This window comes from Lindgomyces ingoldianus, assembly GCF_010093535.1.
Source record: "Lindgomyces ingoldianus strain ATCC 200398 unplaced genomic scaffold BDR25scaffold_44, whole genome shotgun sequence".
NCBI lineage: Eukaryota > Fungi > Ascomycota > Dothideomycetes > Pleosporales > Lindgomycetaceae > Lindgomyces > Lindgomyces ingoldianus.
In genome coordinates this window covers 65,404-76,481 of record NW_022985205.1, presented here as the reverse complement: position 1 = coordinate 76,481, position 11,078 = coordinate 65,404, and the positions used below count along the sequence as shown (strand labels likewise).

The 11,078-nt window shown below is 47.5% G+C and overlaps 4 protein-coding genes across 4 annotated transcripts; 2 read left to right on the top strand and 2 right to left on the bottom strand.

The window, feature by feature from the left end:
- Positions 1 to 238: 238 nt before the first annotated feature.
- On the bottom strand, positions 239 to 3,416 carry BDR25DRAFT_271517 (uncharacterized protein). The gene is made up of 7 exons (XM_033687261.1): positions 2,705 to 3,416; positions 2,258 to 2,655; positions 1,732 to 2,196; positions 1,367 to 1,679; positions 1,228 to 1,320; positions 703 to 1,167; positions 239 to 648 (listed from the first exon to the last, which is right to left on the bottom strand). The coding sequence occupies exons 1-7, from the start codon at positions 3,222 to 3,224 to the stop codon at positions 527 to 529; spliced, it is 2,376 nt and encodes a 791-aa protein (XP_033541384.1). The 5' UTR covers positions 3,225 to 3,416; the 3' UTR covers positions 239 to 526.
- Positions 3,417 to 3,983: 567 nt separating this feature from the next.
- BDR25DRAFT_271515 (acetyl-CoA synthetase-like protein) lies at positions 3,984 to 8,081 on the top strand. The gene is made up of 5 exons (XM_033687260.1): positions 3,984 to 4,386; positions 4,441 to 4,493; positions 4,555 to 4,977; positions 5,068 to 5,290; positions 5,353 to 8,081. Exons 1-5 carry the CDS (start codon positions 4,098 to 4,100, stop codon positions 8,025 to 8,027), a joined length of 3,663 nt encoding a protein of 1,220 aa, XP_033541383.1. The 5' UTR covers positions 3,984 to 4,097; the 3' UTR covers positions 8,028 to 8,081.
- Positions 8,072 to 8,895, bottom strand: BDR25DRAFT_361377 (uncharacterized protein; the record flags this gene model as incomplete). The annotated part of the gene is made up of 6 exons (XM_033696403.1): positions 8,072 to 8,192; positions 8,230 to 8,235; positions 8,273 to 8,399; positions 8,451 to 8,481; positions 8,528 to 8,793; positions 8,820 to 8,895. The coding sequence occupies 6 exons, from the start codon at positions 8,893 to 8,895 to the stop codon at positions 8,072 to 8,074; spliced, it is 627 nt and encodes a 208-aa protein (XP_033541382.1).
- BDR25DRAFT_296449 (MFS general substrate transporter) lies at positions 8,841 to 11,064 on the top strand. The gene is made up of 2 exons (XM_033688922.1): positions 8,841 to 9,049; positions 9,101 to 11,064. Exons 1-2 carry the CDS (start codon positions 8,920 to 8,922, stop codon positions 10,792 to 10,794), a joined length of 1,824 nt encoding a protein of 607 aa, XP_033541381.1. The 5' UTR covers positions 8,841 to 8,919; the 3' UTR covers positions 10,795 to 11,064.
- The last annotated feature ends 14 nt before the right edge of the window (positions 11,065 to 11,078 follow it).

The window sequence follows — 11,078 nt, the reverse complement described above, 5'->3', positions numbered from 1 at the left end:
TTGCTTATAAGATACGTTACTAAAAATTTTAATCTTTAAGCTGCTATATATAATATTACCTAAGTAGCAACATTAATCTAGTACTTACTATAAGGCTTTTTTTTTAATAAACTTACTAAGCTCTCTCGAATATAAAGCTAGATTAATAGAAGAGTAACCGCGTACTGTAATATACAAATAACTACACTTTAAAACAAGTCTATACACTATCTAGAGATGCTAAAATAATGTTATTACGCTTATATTAAGCTATAGAAGTGATCTATAGGTTAATTTAATACTATATAGAGTGTATAAAGGTGCAGGAAAATTTTCTTAGTTAAGTATTATTGCTTTACCCTTTAATCGTCTGCTGTAGTCTACCTGCACTGCGTTAAAAATCAAACCTCAACCCCACCAATTCATCACATTAAACCGTCAAATCCATTTAAACGCCTCACTCCCTAACAATTTTTTCACGTGTTCAAGTTGATAGAAGCGTAAGGAACGAACTGACATCAGAACGATATCTCTGTCTTCTTTCTCTTCATGAAAGATAGGCTGGTGGATGTAAAACAGCCCCATTTGTGAGCCAAGATACGACGGGATCTGTAGGAGACGCAGCCCGCAGTTGCATGTTTTCCAAGCAATGGTATTTGTAGAAAGCGCCTAGATCACTGTAAGTCCAAGATGAGAGTCTTGTAGCAGAAATTGTTGACTTACGCTGCAAGGCCATTGCATCAAACCCTGGCGTTGACTGCTGAACCGCATCTGAAGTGTCAGAGCCGTCGAGCAGATCCGTTCCTGCTGAGAACTTTTTCCTCAGCTGAGCAAGCTTGCTCTTCATCGCCTTGCACTCTGGAGAGTTTTTCCAAATCTCTGATGAGTCTTGTGATTCGTTGGAGTTTTCGGTTGAGGAAGTGACATCAAGCATCCATTCTGCAGGGTTCTCATCTGCATTGCATGGCCTGGCTCCGTTCCGCTCAAAATAGCTAATCATGGTCTTGCAAGAAAGACCGATCTTACCAAAATACAGCTGCCTCCCTCCTTTGCCAAGCAGGAGTAGTCGATCAAATGTCTGGAGAAGTCGTGCAGAAGGCTGATTGACGACGCAAAGGATAGACAGGCCATTTTGTGCAAGTTGGCGCAGAAGCTGACATATGGAGAAAGCAGCTTGACTGTCGAGCCCTACAATCGAGCGTGCCAAGTCAGTGGACTGTATCTACTATCTATGCCGATAATATTCACCTGCAAGTGGTTGGTCGAGCAAGAGCAGGGTAGTGGGTTTGGCAGCAAGCTCAACTCCAATTGACAACCGCTTTCTCTGTTCGCTGTTCAGATCTGTCGAATTGTAAGTATTCGATGACCCGGAGATCTGGCGACTCACACTCTCCGGATGCTCCGATAATTGTATCGGCAAGTGCTTCCATACCGATGAGGTTCAGTACTTCTTCAGCATAGGCAATCTTCTCGACGCAAGGGTTCGTCTTTGGTTGCCTCAAAAGAGCACTAAAGATTAATGCCTCCTTGACCGTCGCAGTAGAAAACTGCAGATCTTGCTGATAGACCGTTGCTGATAGACTCTTGGATGCCATGTTCCGAGGCTGGCCATTCACCAAGATCTCACCGTGGACGACACCTGAATTCGACCTATTGGCCAATACATCGAGCAGTATAGTCTTGCCAGCGCCGCTGACCCCCTGAAAGAGTCGCTCAGTAGGTGGTTCTATGCATGAATTAGGGAACACATACCATCAATGCCGTCAACGTTCCGCCCCTAAGCCATCCGTCTACTTGATCCAGAAGTCGTTTCGTCTTGCCGCCATTCTTGACATCACAAGTCACCCCTTCCCACTGAACAAAGTTTTCATTTCTCTCTGGCTTCTGGAGCTCTTTCACAACTGGCTTCTCAATAAGCCGTGCTGCTTCTTCTGCTTGTCTTCGATCTTCTAGAAATTCTTCCTCTGTCATTTCTCGGAAGTAGCTTGGGCGACCATTCTCGTCAACGATCTTCATCCTGGGATTCTCCTTGAAATCACCCATCGGAGCGCTCATCCATTCTCCATCGGCCATCAGAGCGACACTACAATGCCAAGGAGTCGTGAATCCAGTCTTGGTGTTCAGCAAGCTCATCGAAACCTTGTGCTCCCCGGTAGACTGGTGGATAGAGAGCCGCAAATGATGCGGGAAGTTGTGCTTGATTGCTCCCGCAAAAGCCTGTCCCAAATGATATAGTCAGCAATCCACTTCTTCGTATTTTCGTGCTCTATTTACTTACATATCCTCGAACAAGCATCTGCTTGGCCAGATATTTCGTCTCCCTTTTGTACGCATTACTGGTCCGATCTGCTCCAAGGGTGAAAATGTGCCTCAAATCTGACATCAAGAATCTTCGATATCCCTGATACGTTAGACGGGTATCTTCATCAACAGCAATGAGGTGATCAACGTCCAAGTCATCTTTACCAAATTTGTTGAGGATGAATCGACGAAAGTTCGTGGCGTTGGCGACATAAGAGATCTCGTCCAACGATTCTGGCAGTTTGAAATCTGAATCGGAAGAAACAAAGTCTCGGAGCCTGGAGAACCCAATGTTGGTGAATCCTTTTTCAACAGCCATTGCTCGCAGAGCCAGTCCGTACAGCCAGGTATGTCTGTCAGATATGCTTAATAAGTCTGGCAATGCGCGTCAGCACGTGCTCCAGGTGTTTTGTGTGGAACAAACCATTATAGACAAGCCCATCCGAGATGATGACAACTTTGGCACCTGGTTCGTAAATCTCCTCAATGCGTCTGCACATGTTGTGTAACCGTGCCAGGGCGATCTCCTCAGCCTTGTCGGGCAGAAAACCCAGAGCTTTGTAGACTTTGTTGGCTGATTTGAAGGGAAATGCTGGAAGAGCCATATCGATCTGGGCTCCTGCTCTTACAAATTCATTAAGCACTTCTATGAACCTGGGTCTTCCGGCCTCGAGTCGGTCTCGACAGTCGTCGAATTTGTTTAGAGCATAGTCAAAGATGATTTCCAGAATCCTGGTTGACATAAGGGTGATAGTGTCCTTCTCAGAGAACTCTGGGTCTGGTACATTGTTGATTGGGCTTCCAGACATCTTCGACATGGTGTTCGATTGTGATGAATTGTCAACCGAGCTATCGGAGGACTCGTTGTCGGAGAGGGCGGGGGACGATTTGTCGCTCAGCACTTGGCTGCTGGTCGCCGACGATGCATCTGGGGCAGGATCCATAACTGTAAAGTGTAGAGAGGAATTTAGATGTTCAGAGCTAAATCATGTTGACCTTATTCGATCAATGCCTCCTCTAGGACACTCGCATTCTTGATCACGACTTATGTAGTTGCTCCCTGAGCTCGAGTATGTGACTTTATAACGCGAGTGACCCAAGACCACCGCCACGCGAATGCGGTAAGAATACAGTCCTCTACCGTAACAAACATGCAACCTCAATTCAAGTCTAAAACATTGCATGATCGGCTTGGTCAGCGAGTATAAAGCGATTTTCAAGATCCTGACCGGATACAGCTCAAATGCTCGCCGCCTCCACCAAAAATGTGCTCAATCCTTCGCTTCGCTTATCCATGCAAGCGACTAGAGACGTAGTGCTGATATTCCTGTCTGAAGGATTACATGCATCCTTCCATCCATAGCGTCAGAGATCGCTGGCACTCGTATTGCGCTGCGTGAAAGTAGTGGGTTAGGAGGCTATGTCTTGAACAGATATGAAATCTTGCTCGCATTACTTCAGTTTTGCAGCTCCACTGTTGGAGCGAAGAGTGGGGCCGATCCATGCGGGACCCTTGCGTATTGACTTGTAGTGAGCTTTTTTCAACTGTGTTGTCAATAAAATACCACATATCTCTTGCATCGCAATTGCGGCAGTCCAAGCTAACCATGTATCTGACTCAAGTGCTCGAGCTAGCTCTCGCAAGGTAGAAACTAATGACATTAGCAAATCTGAAAGTTAGATCCCGCCGAAAGCCATGGAGGCTTGATAAGCTATCGTTATTAACCTCATCACATTTTCAGGTTTCAGTCTTAGACCATACTGGTCAACTGCCTAAAAGATCAATTTCACACATATCCTTTCATTCTTAGACCGCAATGGCTATTGATAACACGCAGATCTATGGCAAGAGGCTGATACCTCAGATCTTGGATAGCCTGGCTCGTTCCGAGCCCGATCGCGTCATATACTCGTTGGCCTCATTTCCAGATCAGACTGCCCACTTCCGAACGATCACTGCTGGTGCATTTGCAAAAGCAGTGGACAAAACGGCTTGGTTTCTACATGATCGACTCAAAGGGCGCAATGATGCTCAAGAAAATGGCAATGGTGCACATCAGGATAGATCCGACAAGGGGATCTTGCCGATAGGATACATCGGCCCTCGTAAGCTAGACTGGTGATATTGAGGGCAACTGGTCTTGCTAATTCAGAGTATAGATGATTTGCGACACATTCTGTTACTTTACGGTGCTCTTAAGGCTAATTGTGGGGTAAGTTGTGCAGCAGGTAAATCCGAAAACATGAAATGTTAACTTACGCTTCTCCTTGCAGGCCTTGTTTTTGTCCCCTAAAAACAATGTTGAGGGTGCTTTAGCGGTTCTCAACGCCGCGAAATGCGACATATGGATCAGACCACACGGACAAGCAACGCTTCCTCTGGTTGAGGCTTTCACAAAGCAAAAGTCCATGATGATTCTAGAGCTACCTTCACTAGAAGAGCTTCTCGATGCAGAGACTACCGAACCATTTCCATTTACAAAGACCTTTGAAGAAGCGGTGCACGAGCCATTCTGTATCACACATACATCTGGCACCACGGGAGTTCCAAAACCGATCTCATGGACTCATGGGTTGATTGGGTCATTGGACGCTGTACGCTTGCTGCCGCCAACTGATGGGGATCACGGATTGAAACCGTGGACTGATAACTGGAATGAAGGGGACACAATTTACTCTTCATTTCCCATGAGTCATGTAAGTAAACTTCTCTTTTTCCCACCTCGTGCCAGTTCGTGCTGGTAATACTAGAAGCCGGATTGAATGCTGACTTTCTGAAAACCTCAGGGTGCTGGTATGCTCATGGACATTGTCGTACCGGCATTCTTCAAGCTTCATTGCGTTCTAGGTCCTCCAGGAGTCCTGCCTAACATGTCGCTGGTCGAAAATCTGCTCGATCATGCCAAAATTGATATTTGGCATTTCGTTCCATCACTTGGAGACGAATTAGGCGAGACTCCAGCAGTTTTGGCAAAATTTACAGAGGCCAAATTCATTTGTGTTTCCGGTGGTAAGCAGCACAGGGATGGCTGAAAAGGTTGATAATAAAGCTAACTTGAACCGCGACTTTAGGTCCTGTTAGCCCTAGCATTGTCACAAAAGTCAATGATGTCGTCAGAGTTCTCAACCTGACAGGAACTACGGAGGGTTTATTCATGGGCGTATTATGGCCGACACGAGAAGATTGGCATTGGTTTGCGTTTCATCCTCTCGCAGGATTCGAGTTCAAGGAAATCGAGCCAGGCGTCTACGAGCACTGGGTTCATCGAAATCCTCAATGGGATTTATTCCAAGGCGTCTTCTACACGTTTCCGGATCAACAATCTGTCAATCTCAAAGATCTCTACAAACGACATCCCACCAAGCCATATCTATATGCGTACACGGGGAGAAGCGATGATGCCGTAGTCTTGTCCAACGGATACAAGATTGCGCCTTTGGACGCAGAGGCCTTGATCACAACACATCCTGCAATCGAGGGCTGCCTTGTCATTGGACAAGGTAAACCGCAGGCCGGGTTGCTCATCGAATTGAAAGACCCCTCGGCCAGAACCAACGAATTGTTCGACAGCATCTGGGAGAAGGTGGAGCGAGCGAACTCATCTGGTTTCCAAAAGACCAGGTTTCAGAGGGACTATGTTGCCTTTGCAGAGCCAGATAAACCCTTCATCCGCACGGACAAGTCAACAATCAAGCGCCGAGCAACTCTAGACCTCTATACAGACTTCATCGATCGTTTCTATGCTACAAGAGATGAAGCACCGGCTAATGAGGAATACGATGAGTATTCAATTGACACAACTTCAGATGAGACCATCTTGCAGTCTGTCCAAAGGATTATGACATCGGTAATTCCAGAAATTGAGAACGCCAGTCCAGATGAGGATGTCTTCGATATGGGACTAGATTCTCTTCTTGTGTTCCAAGCTATCAGAACCATTCGAGGATCTACAGGGTTACAGGAGCAGATTGCTCCCAGGCATCTATATGCAAATCCAACACTCGCCAAATTCTCAGCACAGCTTGGGACAATACTTCAACAACAAGCAGAATCAAAGACAACTGGACTAACCAATGGACAAGCCAACGGGCAAGCCAATGGACCGAACGACCAAGGATCCGAGAAGTCTATCATGAAACCTGTCAATGGATTAACGAATGGACATGATGGCCTTCAGAATGCGATACACGAATACCAGCGACGGACGGGATTCAAGATGAACCCGTTCGATGCAGTGAACCCGAATCATTACATGGGTTTCACCTTCTTCTTTGCGTTGCCTCCTGATTCGAACTTTCAACAAGCCTTCGAACGTCTGCAAGCTGGTCTGTGTCGTGCTTTCCAGATCATTCCAGAGCTTGACGGCAAGATGATGCACGCTTCAGAGCACGAGTTCGGCTACAAGAAGGGCGAATACGCCATCACGATACCACCTCCGTCAATGGCGACCACCTCCAATCCCAGACAGCTAGTCTACAAGGATATGACAAAAGTCCTTCCATCGTTTTCAACGATGCGAGACAGCAAATTTCCGCCTCCGCTCTACGAAGACAAAACCGTCCTCGATTGCTATCCGTTCCCAAGCATGCCCGCCGACGTAATGGTTGCTCATGCGAACTTCATCGAGGGCGGATGCATTTTGGCCACAAACTTCATTCACACTTGCTTCGATGGACTGGGCGTCATGGTAGCTCTAAGGGTCTGGGCAGAATGCTGCAGGTACGTGCAGGGGGATCAATCAGCAACGTGTGATTGGTATGATCCTCAAAGTTTCAACCACAGCCTGCCCGAGATTCTCTACCAGCATGAGGGACATGTGAAGGCCGTCCATGAAGTCGATAATACCGTGTGGGACTTCTTGCCATTCTTCCCACCGGATTACAGTGCTGAAGAACGGGAAAGCAGGAACAAAGCAATCCTCAAAGGCGCCTCACTCAATGATCTAAGACCAGTCTATCGACGGCAGCCTCAATGGCCAACGGCTCCTTCTGATCGTTCCTTGGCCAGCACATTCTTTTTGGTCTCCCGCGAGAATCTGCAAAAGCTCAAACGTGATGTTAATAGCCACCCTGAAGTCAAAGGACAGACTCCTTCTATCAGCGACATTGTCCAGGCATTTCTGTGGCAAACAGCCATCAGGGCAAGATATCTCGTGGCTAAAGAACACCGAGGCCAAACTTTTGGTCCGGACGAAATTTCCATTCTCGAAATTCCAATCGATGGCAGGCTCTATTTCTCGGGCCATTTGCCGTCCACTTATATGGGCAGCTTGCTCATCATGAGTCGCACGATGATGCCTGTGGAAGAGCTGTGCTCGCCAAACACAAGTCTTGCCAAAGTTGCATATCTGATTCGCAAAACAATCGCCAAAGTTAACACTGCATTAGTACACGATGCGTACACACTGTTGCGTTCCATGACGGACTACACCAAGCCAGCGACTGCGAATATGGGTCTCGAGCACATGAACGAGATGATTTCTAACATGATTCTGTGGGAACAGGAAGACAATCTCTCCTCATTTGGAGAGGGCATATTTGCCGGAGGAAGGCCAGAAGCCGTGCGCCCACAGATTGAGCGTGGGCATAGGCGCTTCCGATTCTCCCTCGTTCATCCGCTGAGGGCTGATGGCGGCGTGGAGCTCGAGCTGGGCACCCTGCCGGAGGAGCTGAAGATGTTGCAGCAGGATGAGCATTTCACAAGATATGCGAGACTACTGGATATCAGGCATGGGACGGGCTGGTGAACGGTGTGTAGACAGTATTAATTCTAGTGATATGCAGAGTTTCATTACAAGCGGAGTCTGTTTACCTCAATATTCGTGCTCGGGTAGCCCTTTGCATTGCCCTGCAGATTCAAGAACCCCATGATGAACTTGCACTTACCCCTCATGCATGTTTGCTCCTGCAGTCTACACCGTCGGGGTCCAAGCTCAAACCGTCCGAGACCCGTCACTCGGTGGTGTTCGCATTCCGTTGTGGAACCACCTACCAGGTTTCAAGTGCCTCGCTTAGATTTCCTGGTCGTGGAATCTGCAGTCTGCATCTGATATCACATTGCATTGTTATCACATGCAGTTCTATTTTTCTTTTTCCTTTGCTCACTGCTAGCGATATACCTCAAAATTGCTCACTGTTCACTTAGACTAAGACTCTGACTATAGACCCACCGATGGACATGGCGCAAACTTGCTCATTTATCTACCAATGATCGATAAAGCAAAGATATGCACAGCTAGAGCTACACAGCACAGCTTGTGTCGTTCTTCGTATAGCCGATTGAGGCTGAGATTCTTACTGCAAGACCTTTCTGTTGAGGGTTGGCCTCCAAGCTGCAAGCTTGCTCTTGACTTGTAATGCCCAAGACATACTGCGTCGTGCTTAGCGTCTTGAGGTGAGACTGATTGGGAGAAACTTGCTCATTAGTTACATGAAGTCTGGACTTCTTACGTGAGGTCGGAAAGACAGATGGTGGCCCCAAGCTCTTGCAGCAGTGACTGGATCTTTGGCGTGCTAAAGCAGTGTAGCTATGTTCGCACTTGCCCGTGATTGACTCCAAAAGCAAATCTCTTGATCGTTTAAGAGACTTAGAGATTGAAAGGCTTGCAAAGGCATTCCAATATCTATGAAAGGCCGTGTATGAATCCGGTGTTAGAGTTTCCCAAAATCGTCATGTCTACCAATTTGACCACGAAAGAGGCACCCGCAATTGACGTCGTTGAACGAAATGGAGATAGTGTCTCTTCCAAGGCTTCAAACCATGCTGACGGTATGTCCCACGACTGAGATTAGAACAAGACCGGAACTGAGCAAAGCACAGAGCGAGCTGGAGGCAGCGATTCCACCAGTGGGAGCCAAATTCCGGAACCGAAAGCGGGCGAAGACGACAAAGCGCAATATGCGACGGGATTCAAGCTGACGATGATCGTCCTCAGCTTGCAACTGACGAATTTCTGTATTGCAGTCGACAACACCATCATCGCCACCGCCATACCTAGAATCACGGATCACTTCGGCTCCTTGGGTGATGTGGGATGGTATGGGTCTGCGTACCTCTTATTCGTCTCAGGATTTCAGCTGTTCTTCGGAAGACTCTACAGCTTCTTGAACATGAAATGGCTCTTCATCGCCTGCGTCGTTTTGTTTGAGATTGGATCTTTGATTTCAGCGGTCGCTCCGACCTCAGCTGCACTCATCGCTGGTCGCGCCATCTCCGGATTGGGTGCCTCTGGAATATTCACCGGTGCACTCACGACGATATCGACAGTTCTGCCGCTCGCACGACGAGGTCTGTTCATTGGACTAATTACTGCTGTCTATGGCGTGGCGAGCATAGTGGGGCCGTTGCTGGGAGGCGCGTTGACCGACCACGCAGCTTGGAGATGGTGCTTCTACATCAATCTGCCTCTTGGTGGCATTACAGTCTTCATATTGATCTTTTTCCTCCAGCTTCCGGCGTCACCTCCAAAGGAGAGCAAGACTTGGAAAGAATACCTCCTCCGGTTCGATCCTATCGGCACGATCTTGTTCGCTCCATCAATCATATGTCTTTTGTCGGCACTCCAGTGGGGCGGGACAACATACCCATGGGGTAATGGCAGAATCATCGCCTTGTTAGTAGTTTTTGGTGTTCTCCTTCTCGGCTTCGCCATAGTGCAACCCTTCATGGGCGACAACGCGACCTTGAATACCAAAGCTGTGACCTCACGGCACACCATGTGCGCTGCTCTTTACTCCTTTTGCGTCAGTGCCTCCTTCTTTGTCATGGCATACTTCATTCCAATCTGGTTTCAAGCGATTCGTGGGGCTTCGGCAGTACACTCCGGAATTGACCTTTTACCGTTCATGATTAGTATCATCTTGAGCATCATGAGCGGCGGCTTCCTTGTTAGCAAAATTGGCTGGTACAACCCATTCATGTTTGCTCCGATCACACTAGGAGCGGCTGGTGCAGGGCTGATCTACACATGGGACGTTGATACTCCAACGAGCAGACTGATTGGATATCAGATTCTGTTTGGCGTGGGTGTTGGACTTGGTATCCAACAAGCGATAGTGGCTGTCCAAGCAGGTTCGAAGAATGTCGATATACCTAGCAGCATAGCACTTCTCTGTTTCGCTGAAAATTTCGGTGGTGCAGTGTTTGTCAGCGTGGCTCAGAATCTATGGGCCAACAAGCTTGCACAGAAGTTGCAGAACATTGCCAACATCGATCCAGCTCGCATTGTCAAGACCGGTGCAACAGAGATCACCAGCTTGACACAAGATCCTAATACGCTGAGGTCAATCAGAGTCGCCTACAATGACGCTCTGTCGCAGCCATTTTTGGTCGCACTGATCTTGCTGTGTATTGCAAGTATCGGAACCGTTGGAGTTGATTGGAAGAACATCAAGACAAAGGACGAGAAAAAGGCAGATGTTGAACAAGTTCAGGATGCTGAAGCGACTCCTGATCCTGAGAAGACAGAAATAGATAAAACAAAAGAGGAGAGCATTGAAATTGAAAAGCCGTGAGCTTCTGAAAAGGGAGAAGAAATTCGACGCACGAACTTCGTCATGATTGAGTCAAGGCGCAATTTGGATTGAAAAGAGACATAGAGTATGATCTTGATGCTGGAGAGATGTGGTCAATAGCACCTTCGGAGATAACATTGGATCCGCGCTGCAGTTCCTTTCACACGACACGATAGAAATCGAGTTTGAAATTCTAGAAGAAATGCTTGAACGTGCTCTCTAGACTTGCTGCTGCCGGTCGTTTTTCGTTCTCCCATAACAGACTAGGAGTAATGAATCGTTTA